General features: G+C 51.0%; 1 protein-coding gene across 25 annotated transcripts in view; it reads right to left on the reverse strand.

The window, feature by feature from the left end:
- Positions 1–26,801, reverse strand: part of SPTAN1 (spectrin alpha, non-erythrocytic 1) — a 58,403-nt gene that overhangs the window by 7,100 nt on the left and 24,502 nt on the right. For 6 of the 25 annotated variants that reach the window (XM_086324753.1, XM_086324744.1, XM_086324745.1 and 3 more), the window contains exons 17-44: positions 26,344–26,587; positions 26,052–26,174; positions 25,169–25,386; positions 24,353–24,445; positions 23,634–23,768; positions 22,412–22,560; positions 19,977–20,175; positions 18,515–18,619; positions 18,066–18,089; positions 17,492–17,527; positions 15,373–15,420; positions 14,558–14,649; positions 14,104–14,248; positions 13,822–14,003; positions 13,138–13,237; positions 12,816–13,013; positions 12,566–12,712; positions 11,070–11,173; positions 10,802–10,964; positions 8,656–8,787; positions 8,265–8,402; positions 7,346–7,450; positions 5,824–6,032; positions 4,707–4,827; positions 4,401–4,522; positions 3,932–4,064; positions 2,214–2,312; positions 472–631 (exon numbers count right to left, since the gene is read on the reverse strand). In XM_086324753.1, coding sequence (XP_086180879.1) covers positions 472–631; positions 2,214–2,312; positions 3,932–4,064; positions 4,401–4,522; positions 4,707–4,827; positions 5,824–6,032; positions 7,346–7,450; positions 8,265–8,402; positions 8,656–8,787; positions 10,802–10,964; positions 11,070–11,173; positions 12,566–12,712; positions 12,816–13,013; positions 13,138–13,237; positions 13,822–14,003; positions 14,104–14,248; positions 14,558–14,649; positions 15,373–15,420; positions 17,492–17,527; positions 18,066–18,089; positions 18,515–18,619; positions 19,977–20,175; positions 22,412–22,560; positions 23,634–23,768; positions 24,353–24,445; positions 25,169–25,386; positions 26,052–26,174; positions 26,344–26,587 — 3,724 coding nt within the window. Of the gene's footprint in view, positions 1–471; positions 632–2,213; positions 2,313–3,931; positions 4,065–4,400; positions 4,523–4,706; positions 4,828–5,823; positions 6,033–7,345; positions 7,451–8,264; positions 8,403–8,655; positions 8,788–10,391; positions 10,407–10,801; positions 10,965–11,069; positions 11,174–12,565; positions 12,713–12,815; positions 13,014–13,137; positions 13,238–13,821; positions 14,004–14,103; positions 14,249–14,557; positions 14,650–15,372; positions 15,421–17,491; positions 17,528–18,065; positions 18,090–18,514; positions 18,620–19,976; positions 20,176–21,280; positions 21,341–22,411; positions 22,561–23,633; positions 23,769–24,352; positions 24,446–25,168; positions 25,387–26,051; positions 26,175–26,343; positions 26,588–26,801 lie in introns of all 25 variants that reach the window. The other 19 variants (XM_086324731.1, XM_086324732.1, XM_086324739.1 and 16 more) reach the window with 7 other exon arrangements.

The raw sequence follows: 26,801 nt of genomic DNA on the forward strand, positions 1-26,801 counted from the left end.
TGAACACACCTGAGCTGGCTCCTTCCCGCATCCAGGCCCCTCCTCTACGTCCCTGATGAAGAGGTCCCTCTTCCAGCCTGTGCTGGATGTGGTTAGGTTGCTACTTATGAGACAGCAATTACCAGGGTCACGTGGGTCCTGAAATCAGCGCAGGTCCCCTTGCCAGGGGGGTGGACCACAAACACTCTGGACCCGTGTAGCTCAGGGGGCAGTGCTGATGCAGGCTGGTCCTGCTGGTGTGGCCCTTGTGCTGCGACGCTCAGGACCTTCGTTTTGTTAACCCCCACACTGGCCCGGGGCATCGCTGAGGCCCGGCTCTCTGCCTCAGGACCCTGTCTCCTGCTGTTACTAGTGGTCTGCCCAGGGGAGAGGGTCTCTGGTATGCCCACATCCTGCCGGTTTCTTCTCCACAGAAGAAGATCATTTGCTCAGGAGGGAACGAGATTCCAGCAGCACCGAGGCTACGCTTACCGATCCAGGACTCCACCACATCGGCTTTCCAGTTGAACTGGAGGAAGGCCGAGTTCTCGTCGAGCTTTGCCTTCCTCTGGGAGGCAGCCTTCTCCAAGTCTGACACTTTCCCGTTCAAGCCCTTCATCTTGGAAGAGATGTTCTCCTCATGGTGATTGTTCTAGGACACGGAGAACGCAGCCGCCATCAGTCCTGCCCCTGCCGTGGTGACCCGATCTGCACCCCGCGCTGCCCGGCAGGCTCGAAGCTCCTCAGATGGGCCGCGCCCCCTCTGCTCCCCGCCCCAAGGATTCGCGGAGGCTTTTCTGAGAACACCACAGAGTAAGAGTCTTACAGAGATGAGCACTAAGCAGTGCCACTTCTGCAAGTAATAATGCGGATGTGATAAAATGTTGCGTCACAATGAGGTCCTCACTCATATTATTTTTGATACCAAAAAATGAGAAAAAGCCAAAATAATTATGACTTACTGGCTACTATGTGTATCCCATAAAAACAATGTCTCACAACAATATTTTCACACTGTGGATATTAAAATGTATTAAGCTCCAATCACTTTGATTCAGTCTTGGTTAGAACTGTATGTGAAAACACAAACTGTTAAGTCAGCATAAGATTTAAAAAGCTCAGGGAGCAAATGAAGACTGTTGTTGGCAACCGTGCACCAGGCTCTTTGCCAGGAGATCAAAGAACACTGGAGAGCGCCATCTTACAGGCTTAAAGGACAGAGAATGCTGGCGCGGGCGCACGAGTGTGCTGAGTCCTGCACGCGCCTCGTCTTTGTGGACACTGGTCTGTATCTGAAATTAGCCTCTATCAGGTTATCTGCCCATGAGGGCAAGAAGTAAAGCTCCTCAGCAAACATGGATTTTAACTACACTGTTACCACAACACCAGGAGCAAACCTCTCATCTGATCACCAGGGCAAATTCTGTGATGAGCAATCTTACTCACTCATGACATGTTTGTGATAGGAAATCAGAGTTGGTAGAAGTCATCTGTCTTGAGGAGCTCATGACAGATTGAGGGCACTGCATTTAGCCCAGATTTCAACCTGGGAGTGACCTCACTTCACTGCTACTGAGAAAGTACCAAGATATCTCCCTTATTTTTTGCTTTCACCCTAAAAGGCTGTTTGAATGCAATGAACCTTGAGTTTTAACAGATGCGTTTGTCCAATGTCCGAGAGAGCAGCCGGGTTTTACCCTCGATGTATACCAATCCAACAGGTGCCATTTAACTTTGTGGGTGGCTCTGCACGAGGAGAGAGTCTGGCGCGGGGGTGGGTCCGACCCGGAGGTGTCAGCTGGGGCCACCTCTGGTGGGGGCTTTAGGGGTGACGACCTGTGTGTTCTACCACCTCTATAAAGAGCTGAATTCCTGGAGAAGAAACTAGAAGAGCAGCCCCATGGCAATGCCAGTGTCCCAAAAGGACTAGCAGGTCTACTGTTTTGCCTAATTAAGGCAGAAAAATTCAAGTGCTGCAAAGTCAGCTTTACTTGTTGACTTCAGAAGAGGAGGGGATCTCCCTGGTGGTCCAGTGTCTAAGACTAAGCTCCCAATGCAGGGGGCCCCCTGGTCAGGGGACTAGATCCCATATGCTGCAACTAAGAGCCTGTACGTTGCCACTGAAACCCAGCAAAGCCAAATAAATAAATATTAACAAAAAAAGAAGGAGGGCTATCCAGTTAATCATGGAATACAGGGATGCAACTGCTATTGGGAAGAGAGACCAGGCTCACCTTCTTAACCAGGTCCTGGCCGTTGGTGCAGACATCATTCACTCGGTCCTTGTGGACAGTGAAGTCCGTCTCGAAGGCTTCATGTTTCTTCAGCAAGCCCTGCAGTGGAAGCAGCCAAGCCAACTCCTGAGAGCCTGGCATAGGTGGTGGGCAGGACTACAGAGGAGCAGGACTAGGGGTGCCCTCACAGGGACCCCAGTCAGCTGGGGCAAAGACGACAATGGATACAGAATAAACTGGAAATCATAAAGTGTTAAGCGTGACTAGAGGTGGGTGGACCAGGGAAGGCCTTTCTGAAGAGGTGAAGCTCTTGCCAGTCAACCAGCACAGGCCTTCTGTTCCCTGGAGACCACAGAATGGACACGGAGGAACCTTCAGATAAGCACCAACTGAACAGTGATGCCTGCCCTAAGATTTAACTCAAGCATGTCTCCTGGGGACCTTTAAAGTCTTGTCTTTCCCTCCACACAGCTGAAGCACTGGAGACAGTGCCCCTTGTGTTGGCTTTCAGGAAACTCAGCAATGCAGAGGACAGGAGACCACTGCCTGCTTCTCCCATCTACCTGCATCCCCCAACCATCTGGGAGGATTCCCACTGGCAGAAGCGTGGCTCAGGTGCCGCTTCAACCATCGGGAATGCATACTCTGCTTCCACAACTGGGGGCACGGATGGAGGAACACTCACTACAAAGTACCACTCCTCTTATGAAGAGGGGAGCCAGGCTGCTCTGTCCCACAGGCCAGGCCTTAAAGCCCCTGCAGCCTTGCCTTGGCCTCTGTTACCGCCGCCCACAGAAGCTGATCTAACCTTGTTGGACAGTGAGAGGCCACTGAGACGTCCCAGTCAGAGCCACGTGAATGACGTCACCACGGACTTCTCAGCCCAGTGACCCCCTGCCTCAGTGCAGCTGTGTGAGCGGTCCCAGGGAGAGCAGCTGAGAAAATGCCCATTAATTCAGATTCACGGGGAAGAAACTGCTCTCTTTAGTGTTGTTCCACAGCAATGGCTAACCAAGGTACTGAGGAGGTGTGTTGTGGGTTGAACTGTGTGCTCAAGATACCAAGTCCTAACCCAGCACCTAGGAATGTGTTAACAAGGTCTTTGCAGATGCGACTGAGTTAAGACGTGGGTGTCCGGGTGGCCCTAATCCAGTATGACTGATGTCCCACGTGTATGAAAAGAGGGGAAACCGAATATGGACACACCCAGAGAGAATGCCATGGAAAACACAGAAGGAAGACCAGCAGCCCTGGGAGAGCAGGACAGAGGCGGAGCTCCACTGCTACAAGCCGAGCTCCCGGAGCTGGAGGAGGCAGCAAAGTGGAACAGCAGGCCCTACGGACACCTTGATCCCGGACCTCTGGCTCCCCAAACTAAGACAAAACAAGCTCCTGTAGTTTTTAAAGCCACCTAGCTTGTGGTAATTGTTAAGGCAGTCACAGGACACTGAAGAGGTCCCGGCAACCTGTGGTGATGATACCAGAGATACTGCTGGGCTGACAACAGGGTTCCTTCCAAGAACCCCATGAGTCGAGGCAGACAGAATCACCCCAATTCTGTCTACACAAAGGCAAGAGTCTCTGACACGGGCTCCTGAGGACTGAGAGTCGCCAAGGAGACCTTGCCTGACAGCCCTGAATGCTCTCCTGGTAAAAGCATGGCCACTGAGCAAGCAGGCGAAAAGGGTGGTCAGCGGGCAGCAGCCCCGGCCTCTGACCTGGATGGCAGCAAGAGTGTCTCCATAATCTTCACTGGCCACCAGGGTCATCTTCTCATTGATCCAGGCTTCCTCCTCCTCCACGTTGGCTACAAACTGCTGATATTCCAAAGATTCTTCTAGCCGCTGGCCCCTAATTGCAGGGAATAGTTAAAAAAATCAGCCATAAGTTCCTCTAACTTGGACGCTTAAAAACATGAGTGCTGTGTGGGTTGTAAATGGTTCATTCAAGCCCTTCTCCTCCTCCTAACATGAAACAGCCAGTGCTGACGAAACAGGAAGCTCTAGAACCATATGTGGGGTCCAGCTCGGGACTACACGTAAGGGGACCAGCTCAGCCTGGGGCTGTCAGAGATGCTTCTGAAGCAAGGTGACTGTGGCACGGTGCACCCCCAGGAAGAGGTCCCGAAGGGCTGGAGGGCCCAGAGCCCTGAGCAAGCCCCACCCACTGTGCCCCCAGCCCACTCACCGGGCAGCTGCCAGCTGCTTCAGCTCCTTCCAGTGCTCCATGAACTGCGCCAGGCGCTGCTGAATCTCCTCCTTCCCGATGGTGTTGTCATCAGACAGCTTCTTTCCAGTGTCCAGGACACCCTGACGGGCGAGAGCAATTAGACTCACAGTGGTCACGCCTGCTCCTTCATGCTTCCAGGAAAGGGTCTCAAAATCTGATTCAGACTTTCCCCACCGCTCTCTGGGACGAGGGGCTGTAAACACTGCAGAGACCTTAGCAAGACGAGCTTGTCTAGGCCCATTCAGCCAGGAGGTGCCCCCTCACCTGAATGGCCGGCTCGTGGGCAGCCAGCTCTGCTTCCAGCCGTTTGTGCTTCTTCCTCAGGTTCTGGACGCCCGTCAGGTCACGGCCGTAGTCCTCTGAGCTCACCAGCAGCTTCTTTTCCCTGGACAACACAGGTAGGCAGTCAGCCTCCGTGTCAACTGGAGCTGCGTGGTCACAGAGCTGTGACGTTCACAGACCCCACGGTCTCCTTCCTGCGCCTACCCACCCCTTCAGGAGCGTCTGCGCCACTCTTCTAGGGAACAAAGCCTCCACTTCCCAATGCAGAGTCCACGCACGCCTCAAGGAGCACCCACTGTGCGCGGCTCTGCAAGGGCTGCAGGAGAACAGGAGGAGCCACTGCGGACACCCCATCAATCCCACCTTATCAAACATACGCCTGCCCCAGGTGGCGCCATGTGATGATGCTACTAGAAACAGCTTTCTTTAAACAACTCTTTTATTTTTAATTTTGGCCTCATTGTGTGGCACATGGGATCTTCAATCCTGGACCATGGATGAAAACTGTACCCTCTGAAGTGGAAACACCAAGTCTTAACTGCTGGACTACCAGGGAAGTCCCATAAATAGCTTTTTAAGGAAGTGAGGAATTGAGAGGATCTTGGCAAAAAGAGACTCGGGTAGCAGAGAATGAGATGGTTGGAAGCCATCACCGACTCAATGGACATGAGTTTGAGCAAACTCCAGAAGCTGGTGAAGGACAGGGATGCCTGGTGTGCTGCAGTCCATGGCGTCACAAAGAGTCGGACATGACAAAGTGACTGACAATCAACAATCACAATCTGTCCTTAAAAATGGTCTGTTTACATGCTCTTTCATCTGAAAAAAGTACACTAGAATTCTGGGGGCGGGATGATAAAAACAAACCACAGCAAATTTCCCTTACCCCAAGCAGCAGTCTTCCCCAGGTGGACCTCACTAACGTTACCAGTCACCAGACACCAGGAGGGGAAGCAGAGACGTCCCACCACAGGCGTGTGGCAAGGCTGGGCCGAGCTGGGCCCGGAATCTGACCCATGTCCGCCTCGCCACCAGGGTCCAGGAGAGAATGAACCCCAGGGTTCCTAAGGCTCTGGGGACGCCAAGCGGGAGCACGTACTTGATCCAGGACTCCTCATCATCCATGTCCCGGAAAAACTGGTGCAGGCGGTGGGACTCATTCAGCCTAGCTCGCCGCGAGGCGGCCATGCTCTTGATCTTCTGGAAACGGCCGTTGATGGCGTCCCGCTTGTCCTTCACCTGGGAGGTGTCGAAGGCGCTGCTGGTCATCAGGCTGTCCGCCTGGCTGTTGAGGTCCTTCAGGCGGTCCTGGGGCCAGGGACACGGCAGAGGGTCAGAAATCTGGGTCTCCCAAGAGCATTTGCTTGTGAATCAGAACTTCTTCACTGAGGGGCTGGTTTAGGGGTGTGGACCCCTGGGGCTCTAAGAGATCAAAACTATTTTCATAACAATACAAAAACATCTGCCTTTTTCTTCTCTTTTACTGCATGAACATTTGCACTCATGGTGCAAAACCCACAGCGGAGGTGCCACTGCTCAAGTCGGTGGCAAACTATGAGCAGAAATCTGATTCTTCACTGCTACCACTATTCAGCAAAAACCGCTCTTTCACTTAAGCACATCCTTAAACAAGAAGCCAAGTTGTTAATTTTATTACATATCCATCTTTGAGTACGTGTCATTTTCATATCCTATCTGATAAAATGGGGAACCCACACAAAGTACTTCTGTGGGTGCTGAAGTCCATGACTGTCCAAAGGAGAAGCACGTTCCGAGCTGAACTGGCCACTTCTTTCACAGACCATCATTTTCACTCGGAAGAACGGCCAATAAACTATGGTCATTCTTAACTTTGGGAGTGACAAATACTTTATCGAGGATGAATAAAGTGAACCTGTCACTTTAAAGAAAACTGAGTTTATTGCTAATGATAAAATTCAAACTTTCCTGAGAAAATTAGAATTCTGGACAATTGGCATCCACCTCCAGGAGCCTGACAACTTTCAGACACCTGAAGACCTTGTCCCCCTTGAGACTGACTCTAAAGGACCTGGTGCATTCGGGGAAGGACAGCAATGTTCATCCCTGAGTCTCAGAGCCATTTTATACTCTAAACTACTTCTGACAGCTCGTAGGACAGTTTATACAGATTTTACATGTCAACATTTGCCATTAAAAATTAAACGAACGGTTACATTTAAAAAAATGTTTTAAGTCAAAAAAAAAATCTCAGCACGTTGCCTACTGTGTGTTTTCATTTACATGACACTCTCTAATGACGAACTAGAGACGGCGAGCAGAGCAGCGGGTGCCGGGGGCCTTCGCACTCCCAGAACAGGGTCTGTATCTTGAATTTGGTGGTAGTGACGCAGATCCACACACTTAATACGACTGCGTGGAACTATGTGCATATACTCACAGAAACAAAACTGAATGCATACAAAAACTGTGAGGCCAAATAAGGTCTATGAATTGTAGCAAAGTAAGATAAATGAAAAACTGTATTAACCCGGTTAAAATAAACCCATCACAAGTTAATATAAGTAACATATCTTATGCATAATTTCTCACTTTTGCATGTATAATACCCCAGACCGTTGCCTGGGCACCACTCTGCTCACCTCGTGGGCAGAGATATCTGCCTCCAGCAGCTGATGTTTTTTTAGCAAGTTGTTCACAGAAGCCAGGTCTTTGCCATAATCCTCAGAGGCCAGCAGGGCTTCCACCTGGGAGTCAAAGGGGAGATCACTGTTGGCTACAAATGTCTGTCCACCCGCTGCTGCTCTGACTTGGTGTGACCAGCCCCACTGCCCACGCCTTCCCTGTCAGGCACAGACTCAAGGGCCCGTGTGAACATGCCAGCTGCCTTCACTGGGGCATAGTGGTGGAACACACAGCAGCCCCACTTTCCTAGGGGGAACCTCCCTTGGGCAGAAAGCATCGGTGTGCCTGACAGCACAGGAACGGCATTGGAACACTTTAATTATGCCCTCACTCCGTGATGGTCTGAGGCAGTTATTCAAACGTTCACAAAGAGTTTTTCATGACTTGAAATAACACTACCAATACATACCAACGATAAATTACTCATGGGCTCAAATACACACAGAGCCACGGCTACACAAAAACTCCTGGAAATAAGTGTGGACCAGATGTATATAGAACAGTGGTCTCTAAAATTTTCTCTTTAGGCTTTCTATACTCTACACTGTCTACAGAGACTATGACTAACTCCAGCTTCCTGGCCCTTCACTGTCCTATTTCCACCTGGGCGCAGGCTTGGGGGACCTCCTCCTATTCGCATTCTTTGCGGAGACAAGTGATCCAGATCTACATCTCACACAGATAAGCTCTCTCTTCTCTACACGTTCCCTCCCTCTGCTTAGAAACCCGCTGGAGCACACAGCTCACACCTGACAAGGAAGATTCCTATTAAAGGGGATGTCGGCGAGAGCCCTGCCTGTTCACAGAAGCCCCTGGGGGGAAGGGAGCCGCAGTGTCACCTCAGACCCCCCCTGGTGGGAGAGAGCCCGGTGTCACCTCAGAGAGCCAGAAGTCGAAGTCCTTGATGCCAGTGTTGAAGTTCTGCTGCTTGTTGGCTTCTTTCAGCTTCTGGCTCTTCTCAGCCGACTTCTGCACCAGGAACTGCCACTGGTCAGCTAAGGCGGCCAGCCGGGCCTAGGCGAGAGAAGCAAGTCGTCAGAGACAGGCAGCCCCACAGCCAGCGCCCTGTTGGGAAGCCCTCCTCAGCGAGGTTGATGAAGAGGCTCACAGGTGCTGCTCTCGCTAGCACCATCAGCAGCGCAGACTGAAACCTGGATACTTTCCTAAGACTGAGTTTCAGAGTCACCATCAAGCGGACTCTAATGCTGACAGTGAAGTCCAGCGCCTCTTCTTTCCCGGCCAGGAGGAGGGGAGCTGGGGCCCATACCTTGACGGCATCCTCGCTGCCGGCGCAGGCCCCGCGGTCAATGAGGGAGTTGCCCATGTCGATGACCCCGCGGATCCGGTCCGCATTGGCGTGCAGTTCTGCCTCGAAGGCCTGGTGCTTCTGATGCTTGCTCTGAAAACACCAAAACAAACCCCCCCACTGGCTTTCAAAACCAGGTCCTGTGAGGCAGTGTCTTCAGGAATAAGGGGTTCTCAGAAAGGAGTGGTAGCGAACTTAGAGAACTAGGGGCAGGCAGCAACGCTTTTCTAGAGGCAGTCACAGAATCTGTGAGAAACGCTTCTGGAGTCAGTCTGGTGGGAGTTCAGAGAGAGCAAAGGCACCAGCTCAGGAGCAGGTGAGCTCACTCAACTCCTGAATCAGAGTGAAATTCTACAAGCAAACGCTTTCCAACACTTTTGCAGGAAGTGGCAATGGCCAATTGTAGTTCTCAATCTACCTGTGCATCAATTTCTACGCACAGCTTCCTCCCTAGGGAACAGAAGCTCTAGGGAATAACACATCTGGCCTCTCATCACCTAGGGTGGCAGTCCCCATGACACCAGGCATACGAGGGTGAGCCTGCCCCACCATCCAGAGAGAACCCTGAAGCTGCCGCAGAACTGGGCTTTCCCAGCTTCTCCTTCGGCAGTGGTCATCATTCAAAACTCCTGGATTTATGAAAATCCAGGCTTGACTGTAGGTAAGAGCTTCATTTTGCTAGAAAAGAGGGCTGGAAGAACGACGGGCATCTGAGGGGCAGGGGCCTGACAGGGAACTTAAAACCCTGCCGAGATACAAGCTGCAGGGGCACCACAGGAGACAACCGAAAGGACACAGCTGTGGGACAGCTCTGGGTGAGAAACGCAGGGTCTCGGGCGAGGATGATATCCAGGGGAAAAATAAAAGGAAAAAAGCAGTGCAACTGGGGAAGGATTCTGCATCACATGTTTCATTTCAGGGGCAGCAACTGTCAGAAGATGGAGGCACGTGGCTGGTGAAATGCAGTGCCAACATAAAGCATCCTGGCCACATACTACTAACACTCAAGCCCAACTACAGAACAAAAAAGGTCTCAGATGCCCACATACCCTGACAAGAGCCCAGGTCCCCTCTTTTCCTGATTGCTATTCGGCTCAATTCCCATCCATTTAAGCCACTTCTAAGCTACATTTTGACTATAGTCTTTCGCTGCCCCTTTGGTGATGTCCACTCTGATCTTAAGCTCTCAAACCAGGCTTCTCGGAGACTTAGAAGCGTTATCACCTGCTACTTTGTGGACCTCTCGCTGTCCCTCTCCAGTGACCAGCACTTCTGGACAAAAGGTCACATGGGCAACGAAACTCTCCTAGCTGGCTCTGCCCCCATCCACCGAGAGCCCTGAGTCCACGCCAAGAAGAGCCCAAACTTAGAGAAAAGTAATTTCGTTTTAAAACAGTGCATCTTTGGAAAGAAAGCAGTTCACTGCTGCCCCCCAAATCAAACACTGTACAGAACCTGCCTAAGTGATGAGCCGGGCATGGGGAGGGAGGAGAAAGGGAAGGGCTCAGGCTAATTACAACAGAGAAAGCCACATCCCACAGGGACACTTGGATGGAGTGTGATGGATGATTAGAAACGAAAAGCACGGATGAAGAAGACACCAGCAGACTGTGACCATGATTATGAGAATCTATACACAAGAGCACAGACAATGGAGCTCATTTAACTAAAACTCTTTAAGAAAACATAAAACTTACCAGCAGCTTGGAAAGCTACAAAAACAGATTAAAATAACAAGAGTTCAGTACACAAGAGTTCAGTACACTGATGTGAATATGCAATATCACCTATTCAACAGAAACTGTCATACTTCCCCTGGGAAGGCCAGCATTTGGAAACAGCGGTTTTAAGGGGGCCTTTTCTATAGCTCTAATGCAGGCACAGCCTCAGCAGCGTCAAGTGACGGAAGCAGCTTCTTAACTGGCTCTCATCATTTAGGGGAGGTCTTCCCACCGGTTCACTTACTAAAACAATTTTCTTGGCATTACTGTGGGTAGAAGGAGGTACCTAGAGATAACTCTCCCTTCTAAAGATGCCTTATTTTTAGCAAGAGCTACTCAGGAGCACAGGCTACTTCGGAGACACACACCTCATGGGTTCAGCTCACCTGGATGTTGGTGGGGTCCTTATATGACTCATCACTTGCAGTCTGTAATTTTTCACTGATCCAAGCTTCAATCTCGTCTACATCCCGGCTGAACTGCTGGAGGGTCTGTGATTCTCCCAGCTTTGACCTCTTCTCAATCATCTGAGCTTTTAGACGGCGCCACCTGAGAAGGTGGAACCGAGAGCAAAAGTGAGCACCCCAAGGAGGTAGTCAGGCCGGGGCTCTCACACAAGTGCAGCAGGACCCGTCAGCTGCACTGACCACCCACCTGTCCAGAACCTCATTGCGCCGGCTGGAGATGTCGCCTTTGGCGTAGTGGCCACCAGCGATGAGCTGGTCAGCAAAGGACTGCAGGGCAGCAATCTTCTCCTCCTGTCGGCAAAGAGAATCGTAAGGTCAGGGCGGGCAAGACGACTGCAGGTCCGAGAAGAGAACGGTTATTTTGGGTGACTAGCTGGTGACGGGATCAGAATACACCGACACTTTAGAAGCAACAGTGTAAAAAGCCAGAGGAAAGCTTGATTTCAATCATTATTAGAGTAGAGTTTAACTCAAGAAGGTGCCAGGTCATGCTGGGGTGGGGCCGGGGTTTGAACACCAGCAGACATCACAAATGAACTAGGCTTCATCACCTATGAGACGTAGTCCACTGGAAAAGGGAAATTGGGCTTCACAGGGAATTAATTCCTGGGCGGTCCCATGGTTAAGACTCTATGTTTCCAATGCAGAGGGCACAGGTTCAACCCCTGGTAGAGGAACTAAGATCCTACATGACTCAAGGAGTGGCCAAAAAAATTTAGGCTTCACAGAAAAAGATCATCAGATTTTCAACAAAACGGTTTACAAGCCAAAGACTTTTGTAACTTTCTGGTTCATCTTCATATACGCACTTACCTACCCACAAATTTGTTTTTCTTCCCTTTCACTATAAAAAATTTCCCCTGTGGCATCTGTTCTCAAAATCTTTAAAATGCCAGAATTTATATACAAAGTTTAAAAAAACTATTTACGTATGTCACTTTTTCTAGACTGCACAGGTTTCACTAGACCCAGTGGGGACTATACTGCTTCCTGTGCAGTCACCACCAAGTGCTTTATTCATGTGTTTCTTCTGGCTGTGCGGGGTCTCTGCTGCTGCACGTGGGTTTTCTCTAGTTGTGTGTGGGATTCTCACTGCAGTCACTTCTCTTGTTGCGGAGCACAAGACTCTAGGCGCTCGGGCTTCAGCAGCTGTGGCACATAGGCCATAGGCTCAGTAACTACAACTCGTGGGCTTAGCTGCCCCACGGCGTGAAGAATCTTCCAGACCAGGGAGTGAACCCACGTCCCCTGCATTCACAGGCAGATTCCTATCCACTGCGCCACCAGGGAATTCCCACCACCAAGTATTCTAATTTGAGGAAGTTGCCAAAGCTCTCCAGCCGAGTTAAGCAAACAGAAGCTATCTTTGGTTCTAATCACTGAGAGCAGGCAAAGAGAACACGCCAACAGAGACAGAAGACATCAGTCTGGGAAAACCCAGCTACAGGATCTAAGGTGCAAAGGCCTTCTTGCTCTTGTCTAGTTGCTTAGTTGTGTCTGACTCTTTATGACCCCATGGACTGTAGCCCACCAGACCCCTCTGTCTGTGGGAATTTTCCAGACAAGAATACTGCAGTGGGTTGCCACTTCCTCCTCTGGAGGATCTTCCTGACCCAGGGGTCAAACCAGTCTCCTGCACAGCAGGTGGATTCTTTACCGCCGAGCCACTGGGGAAGCCCCTACCTGGACATTAATTGCTTTATCAAAGTCCTCGTGTTTTTTGATCAGAGCCTCCACACTGTCTAGCGAGTCCCCTTTGTCTTCTGTGTTCAGAAAGGCCTCTCGGGCAGCCATCCAGTTCTCGGCCTGCTCGCAATCCCGATGGAACAGCTAAAGAAGGGGAGAGGGATGTGAGGAGACAAGGAGCCTCTGGCACAAAACACCTGGTCTGAAATCCTGTGGCAAACAGGAAGCTACCATCCAGAGCAGGTACCTGCAATTCAAGGCACTGATCCAGCATCATCCTGCGCTGGACCCAGGCCTTCTCAAGGTCTGCACGCTCCTGGTCTAGAACATCGAGCTTCTCCTTGATCTCGGGGCTGGCGTAGTGCCCATGAGCCAACAGCTGCTGCCCAAACTGCTCGAATGCCTGGAAAGTGCCAGCTCTGGCATCAATTTCTGTCCGGTGTTCCTGCCAAGAGGAGGGAAGGGATTAGGTAACTGGCAGGAGGAGCTGCCCACTCTCACATCAACCACTAAAGTCCTCCTGGCCTGGCAGGGTCACCATGTATGCGTTGCTCAGCAGGCCGACCCACCTGGTGTCGCTCCAGCAGGGCCTCAGCTCCGGTGACATCCTTGGCTAGCTCGTCTGAGGACACCAGACCTCGGATTCCATTGATCCAAGACATGAGGTCCCTGGAAACCAGAGCCACAGAGGAATGGCTATTACATTCCCTGGCAAGCGGGCCTTCTGCCCAGGAAAAGAGAGGACTCCTAAGTCTTGTCTCAGAAAGTTATTTGGGATTAACCTATTGAATCAGGCTAGAGCTCTGAGTTGGACATGACTGAGCGACTTCACTTTCACTTTCATGCATTGGAGAAGGAAATGGCAACGCACTCCAGTGTTCTTGCCTGGAGAATCCCAGGGACGGGGGAGCCTGGTGGGCTGCCGTCCATGGGGTCGCAGAGTCAGACATGACTAAAGCGACTTAGCAGCAGCAGCAGCAGAGCTCTGAGTAAATTATTCCAAAGCCTCTTGTCTTACTGAATTAATAACTTTAAAAAATCAAGAAGTCCTCACAGAAAGAACAAACAGGTATATAAGATCTCAGGATCTTGGTTCCCTGACCAGGAATTGAACCTGGGCCCTTACCAGTGAAACCACCAGGTCCTAACCACTGGACCACCAAGTAATGCCCAGGATCAAACCTGAGATGTGTTCAGCCTACGCATGTATTTCATCCAGCTAGAAAGGCCTCTGGCCTGAGCCTGCTTCTCACCGGAAGTCGCTGAGGAAGCGCTGCAGGTCGTGGGAGTCGCCCAGCTTGGCCTTGCGCTGGTCGGCACGCTTGCCCAGGCTGCTCCATGCCTGGTTCAGCTCAGTGCACTTCTCCTGCAGGTCCTCTGCCGACTCGGGGTGGGACTGGATCAGGCGCTCGGCTGTCTCCCCGAGCGAGTTCACCTGGGGAAGAAAGAGGTGAGAGTGAGAGGTGGGGAAGGGGGAGTGTGGCCTCTGGCAGAACTGAGGAAAGCCAACTCTGCGTCCGTGCGCCGCCTCTCACCTTGTCACCAAGGGCTGCGAGGTCCCTCTCGAAGCCCTCGTGCTTGCGCTGCAGGGCCTGGACACTGGCCAGGTCGTGGCCGTAGTTGTCTGTGTTTAGAGCCTGGTTCTTCTCTTCGATCCACTCTTTGGTTTCGTCCGCATCTCTGTAGGTAAGACGCACGTTCACATTCATGAGTGCAGAGTATGGCTGCCTTGACCCCAGTGTGTTTCACTGGCACATGTCAGCGGCCCACCAACTGCGCTCTAAATGGCACGGAGCACATGTCCACCCGCTCAGCAGTACTGACTGAGCATCCATCAAGTGCCAGAGCACCAGCACGGACAAGATCCAGCCAAGGTGAACCTTGGCTCCATCACCGGCTCCTTCTCCTGCCAGCCTGGGCTGCCCCTCACCTGTGGAGCCCACCCCTCACTGCCGCAGGACCACTCCTGCCCGTGGAGCCACCCCTCACCTGTGGAACCGCTGCACTTCATGGGCACTGCCCAAGAGTTGGCTCCGCTCCTCAGCCAGCTGCTGCAGGGACCGCCAGCGCTCGTTCAGCTCCTGCCGGAGGACAGGAGGCGTCAGCCCACACCCGACTCCAGGAAAAGGGCAGAACCAGAGCCCTGGTGGCTTCACGAGAAAGGAAAGCCTGGGGCACTGAGGACTTCCTGGTTCCGACCTTCCCAGTTCAATCGGTGAGCACACCATGATAGCCAAAGTCCAGAAAGTCAGATCTGGCCACAGCTTGCCAGACCGCACGGTGCAAACACTCTGCCAGCACCCGGCTTGGAATGGCCGTGGAAGCAGCAGGAGAGGGGAAGCTGATCTGTCCTCATCTCAGTGCCTAGCCCGGTGCCTGCCTCACAGCATCAGCTTCGGAACGACTGCCGAGTGGACAGAGTCCCACGTCTGCCGTCCCGGACTTATCTTGGCGGCACCACTGGGGGGGAAGCAGCCTGAGCATAGCGTGGCTGTAGGACCCTGTCCTCAGAGGACAAACCAGCCTGGGGCCCAAAAAGGAGTCAGGAAAGGCCTTCACTGCCTTCCGGATAACATGCTCCCCACAGCTCCCAGCCCTCTGGGAGGCCCCGGCAGAACTGGGTGAGCCTATCATGGCTCCTGCCACACACAGAGAACAACAGTGACCAGGACACCTTTGGAGCCACGAGAGTGACAACTGCTACAGCTCACACAACTTGTGAGGACAAGAGCCTTGCTGAAGACGAGAGCAGGACATGAGGAAGGAGACCAGGGAGGACCAGGGAAGCTGTCCTGGTGTCTTACCTTGATGGAATTAAAGGTGGCCACGGTGTGAACCATCAGGCGAGCAGACTATGTGGGGAGGGAAGCAGAAGAGCAAACTAATCACGTGTCTGCTGATTACAAGAGAAATCTGAGATGCAAGTGCCATTAATTAGGGCCCAATTGTCCACCCAATGATTGTAAAAGAATACTGTCAAATTTCTGAACAGAGCAGCAATAAAGTACCAACAAGGAGAAAGTCAGGCAGAAACCCAAGTGCACAATCACATCCAACTCAATGGTTAATTTTACATGAAGAGTGAAAGGACAGTGGAAACCATAATTAAAACAGTTGACTAGACAGAAAAAGCGGCTCAAAGACTACTGTGTCTTTTTCTTGTTCCTACTATAGGGGAAGAGTCCAGAAAGCACACTCAATGGAGGAAACGCTGCCAGCTGAGACTATTTAAACACTCAAGTGCACCAATAGTTTCATTTCTATTTATGGTTACTGGATTGTTACTCCTTCTAACAGTGGCCCCTTGAACTAAGGGAAACAACCTTACTGGATGAGAAAGAAAAGACACTGATGAATTAGCTTCCTCTCATCAATGTCACTTTTAAAAATCGTGCCCCTTGGGCTCTCAGAGCTGACCCGGTTTAATCAGAAAGAAACCCTACTTGACAGGCATGTGAGGCCTGTAATCCTCAAGTACATAACAAAAAGGAGGAGCCGAGTGTGTATGTAGGGAAGTCGGGCTCCTGGAATGTTCCAGGGACACACCCAGACGATGTTTTCAACCAGTGTGGGTGTGTATAGGGGTCAGAAAGCAGACAGCCATTGTTTCCCATTCTTTTCAGAATCAGGAAGTACTGGTGTTTATCAAGTCATCTGATATGTATTTCTGAAAAAATGTGTTACCAGAAAAACTCTGGCAAACTGTGCCAGATGTCAAATAGATAAGGATGCTGCCCATTCATGACACCAATGACTAAATTTTGTTATGTAAGGAAATTAATACAGAGAAAAAAGGAGAAAGTGGAATAAAAAGAAACATGCATCTTTCCAAGCAATTTACAGTCTATTTAATAAGCAGAATGGTCAGAGCCTGGGGAGATAAGGAGGCCAAAGAAACAAATCCCTTTCAACCTAGGTCCCCGCGACAAGCCAGGTCACAGAGCTGTGAAGTACCAAACGAGGGACTGGTGTGAGAGCCTGTTGCTAGGTTTTCATGCTTTCTTTATATTTTAGGAAGATATGACTTCACGAAGAAACCTGCTTTTTCCAGCTTGTCTATAACTTAAGGGACATATTCCTGACGAGCTGAGTCAGGAGGAAAGATGCTCCAATTGGCATTGAGCAGCTGGCTCCATAATCATGGCCATAAGCACTACACACGAGAACGCTCCCTGGGCCTGCTGCTCAGAGTTACGTCCACTGTGGCTAAGCACCACCCCAGTCTCTGTGGAACAACGTCCAGTGCAGCTTGTAAACATCTCGCCTCAGGACATGGACTTTCCATCAAGCCTTTCTTAGGCACCAGGAGAAAGCGGTCAGGCGGATGTTGAAAAGAAACTCTTCTCCCGTTTTCATCTTCATGTCATTTCCTCTAGAGCTGCAGTCCTACTGGTGGGACCATGCCTCACTATGCAGTATGGCCTCTGCAAACTGCAGTCATCCCCATATCCTTGGTTCTTAAGGGGAAAGGGTCCCAGGACCCCCCAAGGTACTAAAATTCATGGATGCTCAAGTCCCTTAGAGCTGACGCCCTGTGTGCTCAGGTTCTGAATCCTTGGATTCAACCAACCATGGATCGAATGCCAGCATTTTCAATTGCTGGTTGGTTGAATCCAAACACAGATGGCCAACTGCATACTCTGGCAGAGACAGTATGTGACAAGCTCAACCCCTACCTGAACTTGTGCTGAGCGTCTGCAGGAAGACATGCTGCTTCTGTGTTATTAAGCATCACATTTCAAGACATGACCGATTCAAAGAATATTAACACCAGGGTCAGAAAGACACCAGGCCACACAAGGCCAGAAATGACCACACTCAGACAAGCCTAACTACTCAGAAACAGGCACACTAGAAAAGGACATGAAGCATTTCTGATCCTGGAAAACCTCTGGAATTAACAATCTGCAGAGAAACTCTTACCTTCCAAGGGGAGGCTGTCTTGGAATCAGATTCATCCTGTTTGAAGAAAAAGGGAAGAATTTAGGCAGCGAAGAAACTGAGCACAAAACAAAGCTGCATCAGCTTTTCCTCTGAACGATGGGAAGTTCAGAGAAATCAGAACAGTGTTCCCCACTGCGAGTCAGAACTTATCACTGGCTGGCAGCAAATTGCAGGGCTGACTGAGGGAAATGAAGCAAACAGGAGTGAAAAAGTGTCTCTCTTTTTTTAAAACGCAGTAGGAGAGATGGAGAGAATGGGGAAATTTAATAAAATTTCCAGCTTCTCTTTATATCATTCTCAGAGGATTCTTTGAAAAGGGATAAATAAACCTAAGTAACTGCTGGCGGAAAAGTTCGAAGAAACCAGAGAAAAACTTTTTGATTTTTGGAGAATGACACACAGAAATCAACTTATTTCTTTTGCACAGGCTTTTACACACAAAATGCATCTCTAGAGGTTCAAGAACAGAAATCTTTATGGGACTCTTGACTGTATACTCTTCCCAAGAGTTAATCCTCAAGTTCAAGTTATAGACGGGGCACCTGACACTTACCCTGGGCATCGCGCCATACACCTCCTACAAGCAGAGAAGGAAACAATCACATTATTAGAGGAAACATCAATAACACCTGCCACTGTCAAGTCAAACTGGAGGCATGGGAGAGATTACAGAGAGACAGGCAACGTGACTGGCCAGAGGAGCTATTAAAGTCTACAGGGCGACCAAGTGTTTCTACACAGAACCTTTCATTTAAGGAACTGCATGAATTTATTACCAGTTAAGGCCTAAAAAAGATTCAATAACTACCACGATACTTAAGGGGCCTAAGAAGGAGACCTGTTTTTCCCTCCCGTTGAAGGTAAACAACACAGTGCAGGTCACACGGAAAACCCGCACCCTGGCCCAACTGCGCACTGTGGGGCACGTGAGCTGGGCTACAGCACAGGCCGGGGGCGCCAAGCTGCTCCCGAGCAGGCTCCACACGGGAGCCAGACCCCCACCTGCTGCTGCACGGCCTGCACCTCCTCCGCCATCAGACCTTCCGACTCCAGGTCTTCAGCCACCTTGTTAATGTCCTTCAGCCGCGACTCATTGGCCTTGAGATCCTTCAAAGAACAAAGACAATGTAACTAGAACTCACAACAGCAATCCAAAGGAGGACCACAGATACTCATGAACTACATAAATTTCTATCTGACAGGTATCCCATAAGTAGTTTTTCTACTCCTTGACAATGACCTAAATCAGAAAATCCTGCTTGCTGCTACTGAAGAAGGAAGAAAACCACATGGCGTTGGAAATAGCCTGTCTCTTACTTATTAAACGAACTGTAGTTAATGAAAAACTATTCTGGCTGGAGATTTTTTAAAAACCTTCCTTTGTGGGGGAGAGGACACATATTAAAAATGTGATGAAATTTTAGACCTTGCCACGAGGCACCCTCCCACCCAACTGAACTGGTCATAAGAATATATATATGCTTCTTGGCCACAGTACGCAGACATCTGGAATGTTGCTGATCAGGGATCAAACCCCTACCCTCTGCACTGGAAGCACAGTCGTAACCACTGGCCGGCCAGGGAAGTCCCACAAGAGTATTTTTAAACTGGAGGAATGGATACACAAGATGTGGTACATATATACACACCACGGAGCATTAGCCAATCAACACTAGAAGATCACTGGTCCATCTACAATGACAAGACTTTCCAAACCCTCTGTGAAGCCCCTAGTTACAGAGTAACATAATATGTGCTTCCACTTCTAGGAAACGTCCAGGACACATACATCCAGGGACAAAAAGCAGCTTGGTGTTTGCCAGGTGTTGGTGTGGAGGCGGGGAGGGGGGTAAGGAGAGGCTGCTTCATGGGTCTGTGGTCTCCTTTCGAAACAGACAGAAGTGATGGTAATAGAACACTGTCAACGAACCAAATGCTTCTGAACTGTATCCTTGAAAACAGTTAACTGTATGTTACGTGAAAGTCGCTCAGTCATATCTGCCTCTTTGCGACTCCATGGACTGTAGCCCACCGGGCTCCTCTACCCATGGCATTCTCCAAGAAAGAATACTGGAGTGGGTAGTCATTCCCTTCTCCAGGGGATCTTCCCAACACAGGGATTGAACCTGGGTCTCCTGTGTTGCAGGCACATTCTTTACCAACTGAGCCACTAGAGAAGCCCAATGTTATGTGAACTTAACCCTAATTAGGAGAACTACTTTTATACATTTTTGTATGATAGATTAGGCAAGTTCTTAAAACAACATGTAGAGAAAACTGCACGTATTGATGTCTTCTCAGAACTAAACTGGTGCAAGAAAAGTTATGATTAAACTTGTTTAAAAATGGCTACAGAGACAGAGGAATATAATCTCTGTAATTTTCATTCCAGACATCCACAGTCAAATGTCAAGAGATCCAAATCTTTGAACAATTTTCTGCTCAGCTGCAAGACCTCCCATACCTTCTGGAAGTCGTCAAACTTCTTCTGCAGCACTTCAACCTGCTCCAAGTCCGCGCCAACCTCCTCACTTGTCAGGGCCGCTTCTTTCTCATTGATCCACTGCTGTAGCTCGTTAGCTTCACGGAACAACATGAACTTCTTACAGCTCTTCTCCAACATGCCTTTACGCTTCTCTCCCAGTTCCAGCAGAGAATGGTACCTGAAGTAATTCAAGAGGGTGACGAGGGAGGGAGGGGAGGTGGGTTAACTTCCTATGGAAGCAGACCACCTGTGTCTTCGAGAGGCGGTCCAAGGCTGTGTGTTGATAAGGATGACACCGTGGCGGCAGAGTATCAGACAGCAGGTGAAGACACAGGCCCCGAGGACCCACGGACAGCCTCTGGGACAAGCACACACTGCACCATTCACAATGGGGTGGCGGGGACGGCCCGGCACACTCAGCCCCGGGGCCGCGTGTGCACTGACAACACCACAACCACAAATGACCAAAACCAAGCGTTCAGCACAACACAGGCTCCATGCGACCACAGCTGCCCGATGAGATGGACTTGCTGGGCGTGGTGTATGCAGCGGGCCTGTTCTCCTGTCGTATGATTCTGCCAGCAGCCCCCAGGTGGTGGGGAAAGGCACGCTGAGCTTTACAACAGCCTCATTCAGGGTGTTAGTATCTCTGGAACAGTAGGGAATTCCTACTGTTTCTAACGTTAATATACTTATTTCTCAGGAAGTTTTGGCCACTTTGGAAGGAGAAATCACGTAAAGCACATTTCATTAGCTGAGGATTTCTTATGAAGAATCCAACAACACTTGAACCCTTGGGAACCAAAATACAACAGGCTGAACTCCTGGTATCCTTGCAGATGTGAAAACAGCAAACTTAATACAACTGAGTTGAAAGTTAAAAAAAGATCTAGAATAGAATCTAAGTCTCCAAAAGCGAAATAAAACAGGAACGTGTTACCAAGAATCAGAGACTTTAAGAGGCATTTGGTTTCCTGCCAAGAGAGGAGCACTAGGGTACCGGCCGCCCGGTCTGCTGACGGTGGCTAGTCCAGTAAGAAAGCTAACAGCAGGCGGACCGACCAGGCTCTGAACGCACGGCTGCACAGAAGCACCAACGAGAGAAGCGGCCACAGCTGACACAGCTTCACCCGAACCCCTTCCCTCGTGAGCCAAAGCTGCTGCCAGAGACGGGCCCTCCCGCCACCTCGCCTTCCTTGACGAGTGAGCGCCTTCGAGAGAAGCGGGGAGGGAGGACGGACGGGGCGGCGGGCGGCGCTCGGCAGGGCTCCCGGCCTACTCACAGCTCTTCCACCTGTTTCATGCGCAGAGACACGCTGCCAGCCTCCTTAGTTACGCGCGTCCTGCACAGGGGCACAGCAAAAGCACGCACGGATTAGTGGGCTAATCCACGGGCTGTGAGGCAGCGGCTCCGACGGGGCCAGGACGGTGGACGCTTCAGGGGGAAATGACGGAGTCATTCGAGAGCTCTTGGAAGCAGGCTAGCCCGGGAATGAAGTCACAGTAAGGAAAGAGCAGGAAAATCAAATCCAGTGACACGGGAGAGTTAGTTCACCTTTGTTTTCCTGTCTGCCATGCTTAAGGCAGTAAACATTCCTTGGCTAGAGACACTGGTCGCTTCACAGAGCCAGGCCAGGGTACAGTGACCGCCCGGAGTTACAGGTTTTCCTGAGGGCTGACATGCAACTGGAGTCAGTGATCTGGTCCACTTTTTTGCTCTCATGTTTATGATCCAGGCCAAAACCTCTCATTCTTAGCAGTAATAGAAAGCATCGGTAAGTGTATAAAAACTGACCTCTGCAGGGATTAACAGGGTCAAAAAAGTTCTACCATTCCAGCCTCTTGTCAGAGTGTACTTCCTGGCTATCACCCAGGTGTCCACAGTTTTAGATCTCATTAGTGGTGCAAGACGTGCCCTAAAAGAGGGGTGCGGGTCTTTAAGGGAGCTTAGCCACAGGAAAGAGTGCAGAGCTGTTTCCTAAAACATACACTCCACTCTCAGAGCACAAAACCATGGTAGAGAAACACACTCTATGCAGCCTTTTGCAGAGGACAGAGCTCAAGAGGTGTGGAACAGCTAAAAACCCCATTCAGAGAGCACCTCCTGAACTGGAGAACAAAGATCCAGATGGTGATAATTAGCAAACGTTGTTTAGGAAAAGCAACTGGCAAATGCAGGGAAAACAACAAACCAAAGGATAAAAAAGGGATTAAAGGTTCCTGGGATCGGAGCTGTGTGGGTAAGCTATGCCGTGGGGACGGGGGGAGAGTACACCTTCGAGCGCAGATGGGCACCGGCAGAGTGCTCGCCCTGGAGCCTCAGCTCAGGGCGGCCTCCACCACAGACCCTCACAAATGCACGGCGCAGGCGCAGACCTCCACCGGCCCTCCGCCACCGCCCGCGAGGCCCTTACTGGTTGTCGATCTGCTCCTGCCGCAGCGCGATGCTGCCCTGCTCTTCCAGGAGGTTCTCCCGGGAGGCCGACTGCGCAGGGTCCAGCTTCTTCACGTAGGCAGCCGGCACGAAGCCCTGCCGGTCGTTCACTTCCACTTTCCACCAGTCCTACAGGCAAAAAGAGACTGTCTTCATGGCAAATTCCTCCCGATGGAGGGAGAACCCAAGGAGGCCCGTGCACACACGCGTGCACACATGAAGAGCTCTAGTCACGTCATGAGGGTCCAGTGACGGTACCAAAGTCACCTGGTGTGGAGATGGGAATTTCGGTCCCCTCGTGACCTGCCGCGTATGGGGAGGGTCATAAGCGAGGCAGCCATGACTTCACTGGAGCAGGAAGGCCGCCTTCTCTTTCATACAGATGCCCCAGGATTGTGCTAACACAGCAGCCTCTAGCCATACTTCAGGAAATTTAATAAAACCTCAGATGCTCTGGGACCTCCGAAGCCCCCCGTGATTGCCTGTGACCAGTGGCTTCTGTGGGGCCAACACAGACACACAGTCTGCCATCACCACAGCTTCTACTGGGGGAGGCTGCTCTTGAGTACACCAGAGTCAGACCAGGCAGTTAGCTCAGGTTTAGGGTCAGCAGAACAACACTGGCCAGAGTTTCCTCAAAGTCCCACGACCAGGTGAGCTGAGTGGCTGGGAACAGGAGGTGCCTAACACTTCTCCAGCCTACACCAAGACAGGGGGCAGGATCTTGGGGGGCTCTTCAGATGATGGCCTCATTCCAAGGCCATGGTCAATCAGAATACGTTAAGGAAGAAAGACTGATGAACCAGGCAGCACTGAAGTTGGAGAAGATGAGAAGGCGGAGCCTACAGGGTGATGCTGGAGCCTGTCTTCAACCCTCTGCTGTGGGGCCCTACAGTCTAGAACCAACAGGTACCAGTGACAAAGAAGCAGACTTTGGCTCAAAAGAGAAAAAAATTCCACTTGGAAGTGGTCCATGATGAAAAAGCTCTCCTTGAGAGTAAGAGTCACTACCCTAGCTCTCAGGTATTTATGGAAACAGACTGGTCATCTCAGTCACAGGCAAAACAGTAAACCCACACGACACGGGAGACTGACCTGGAAACTCTAGTAACTTCAAGTTTTAAACCAGCCTCATCCTGGAAAGACAAGCTCCCAAGACACCTAATACGTGGAAACCACCCCCGGTCATCCTCTGTGCTTGCCTTGTTGGTGCTGTTGAGTAAGGTGAGAATGTCTCCTTTCTTCATGGTGACCTCTCGGGGACTCTTCTCCTGATAGTCATAGAGCGCCAAGACCAGCTCCTTCCCAGTCTCATCATCCATGGGGGCCACTTGTTGCTAAAAATCCAAAGGAAGGGCAAACACAGTTACGGGATGTCTCCAGAGTGCCGTCTCAGCCACTGCAGATCCCAGCCTCAGCAGAAGACCCACATTCACCAAACATACACTGGTGACAGTTCTCCTCTGAACCTACCAACAAGATCTGATTCAGGAAGCTCAGCTGTCTGGGACCTTTAAGGTCACAGGAAAGTCACCTACAGGCGCTTCCCTGGTGGGTCAGTGGTTAAGAATCTGCCTGCCAATGCAGGAGACACAGGTTTGATCTCTGGTCCAGGAAGATCCCACATGCCTTGGAAAAACTAAGCCTATGCCCTCAACTGTTGAGCCTGGGTACCCCAACTACTGAGCCCACATGCCCTAGAGCCTGTGCACCACAGAGGAGAGTAGCCCCCGCTTTCTGCAACTAGAGAAAGCCCATGAAGCAATGAAGGACCAACACAGCTAAAAACACATAAATAGAAGAATGTCACCTGTGATCATGCTACCTGCTGTCAGCACCTGGGTCTTTTGGCCCCCCTGCTCCCCGGCCCCCACCCAACCCCTGGGATCTCGCAATTGCTGACAGGAAAAGCCTTGCTCACCCGGCACGACTGGGCCTGCTCTCGCAGGGCCTGGATGCTGCTGCCATAGGCGCTGAGATCCGACATCAATGCCTCGTGCTTCTTTAGCAGAGCCTGAAATCCAAGTTACACACGGCGACCCTGAGCAAGGAGCCAGAGCAGCCCCTCTGCCTCCCCAACACGCCGTCTGCCTCTGAAATCTGTTTAGCTACCCGGTGACTTGATCACTTTCTCTCCCTTTATATTATAAACACTTAACGTGGAGAAAATATCACATTTTCTATAATCTTTTCATCTATACTTAATTATGCAACCCTTGGAACAGATGAGGAGTCATAAAGAACATCATCACATATACAGTGATCCACCACCCATCCTGAGAATTGAACACTCCTGGTAAGTGGCAGCTGGGCACATGCTGCCCTCCTCCAGAAACCCCCTTCCCACCACCCTCGGTGCTTCCTGCTACTCCAAACCCTATCAGGTCGGGTCAATACTCAGCTCATGACGGTTTATGTGAAGAGGCAAGAAAAGGCAGGCACACGGCTACACCTAGACCTTCATGAATAAAATTTAAGAATTTCATTCAAAAAAGATGACTAACAAAAACTGTGCTTATGTACACATATGTATACAGAAAAAATGAAGAACGGAGACATGGTCACGGCTAAGAGTGAAACACCAAGGCTGCCTTCTCTCTTTTGTGAGCATAATAGAATTACCAGAGGAAAGCGGAAGATGCTGGAACACCTTAAAAGCCATGAGACTGCACCCTGCACACGTGGTCATTCTCCTAACCGGCCCCAGCCCGAGCCTGGTACCCCCAGTAAGCATCACCTCGGCCGAGTCCTCATCTTTGCCATAGTCGGTGCTGCCCACGATGGGCTCCTTCTCCCGCATCCAGGACTCAGCCTCGTTGGCGTCGGCAAAGTACTGCTGGGCCTGCAGCGAGTCCTCCAGGTCCTGCCGCCGCTGGGAGGCCTTGGACTTCAGCGACTCCCACTTCTGGTTCAGCTCATGGAGCTTGGCCTTCACGTCCTCAGCAGCAAAATGGCCTGTAGGGCGGGCAGGGGAAGGAGGACAATGAGAAACATGGGGACAAACAAGGTCCTCTGAGCGCTCACAGCCTCTGCGACTCTGTCCAGGGAGCCACGTCCCTTCATGTTCCCAGTTTTATATGAGGCCCAGGTTCCAACCCTTTAACAGATCTCCTCAGACCACGATGTCTGTCTAGACTCTAAGCAGATGGCCCTAGTTGGCACTAGTGATGTCATCATAAACAAACAATAAAACCCACAGCCCCCTCCTACTCTCCATCCTGGAAACTCGTTGAGTGCTGGGCACTGTCTCAGGTTCCTCAGTATTTGACCTCACTTAGTCTTCTCAACAGGAGAAGGAAATGGCAACCCACTCCAGTGTTCTTGCCTGGAGAATCCCAGGCATGGGGGAGCCTGGTGGGCTGCCGTCTCTGGGGTCGCAGAGAGTCGGACACGACTGAAGCGACTTAACAGCAGCAGCAGCAGTCTTCTCAACTGTGGGAGAAGTTGAGAAGCTGGTGGCTGGGGGGTGAGTTCAGGTTCAGAAAGGTTATGGACTAGTCAGAGTCACAGTCAGGAGATGGGGGGACAGTCTTCAACCCCTAGCCCAGCCTGACCCGGGACCGTGCACTCGGCGGGCGAAACGACAAACGAGAACAAAGCCACCTCCTGATGACACTCACCCTCCTCCACCATGGCGTTCCCCTTCTGTGTGACTGCTTTGATGCGGGGCTCGTGGCCAGCAATTTCTGCTTGTAGCGCTTGGTGTTTCTTTAGCAGGTTCTGGACTCCAATTAAATCTTTGCCTGAAAGAGAAACCACTCCCAAGTCAAGAGAAAAGTCAACCCCATCACTCTCAGCTTTCCCCACGGTTTCACTTAAAAACTCAGTTCAACTGAAACTTTACTTTGCTCATTCGGACACGGGTCCCCTCCCTTTCCTAACTGGACTTCCGTCTGACAGAGGCAGTCTGACCTCTGTTGGTGGAGGCGGCAATGGGTTCTTTCTCCCGAATCCACGTCTCCTCATCCTCGACGTCACGGAAGAGCTGCTGCAACCGCAGGGAATCAGCCAGCTTCTGCTTCCGGGCAACCATGGGCTCCTTGAGCGCCTCGTAGCGAGCTACCAGGGCCTCCTGCTTCTTCTTGATGTTTTCAGCATCAAAGTGGCCCGCGTCCTGGAACTGGCGGGCTTGGATAGTGATGCCATCGATGCGATCCTGGAGACGGGAAGGACACAGTGTTGAAAGCCTGGCCCGGGGCCGGCCAAGCGCGTTCTGGACGTCTCCTGGCTGACGTTATTGCCTCAGGTGTGGTTTGCTCACACACAGAAAACACACACAGTTGTTTCCCTGGAGTGCGCTTCCAGCCGCCCTTTCCCCATTTGGGGCTCCTAGGAAGCTCCAAGGGCAAGCAGACCAACCTGAACAGAAG

The sequence above is a fragment of the Bos grunniens genome, chromosome 11 (assembly GCF_055505025.1).
Source record: "Bos grunniens cultivar Pamir isolate PY7600 chromosome 11, Bosgru_T2T1.0, whole genome shotgun sequence".
Classification (NCBI taxonomy): domain Eukaryota; kingdom Metazoa; phylum Chordata; class Mammalia; order Artiodactyla; family Bovidae; genus Bos; species Bos grunniens.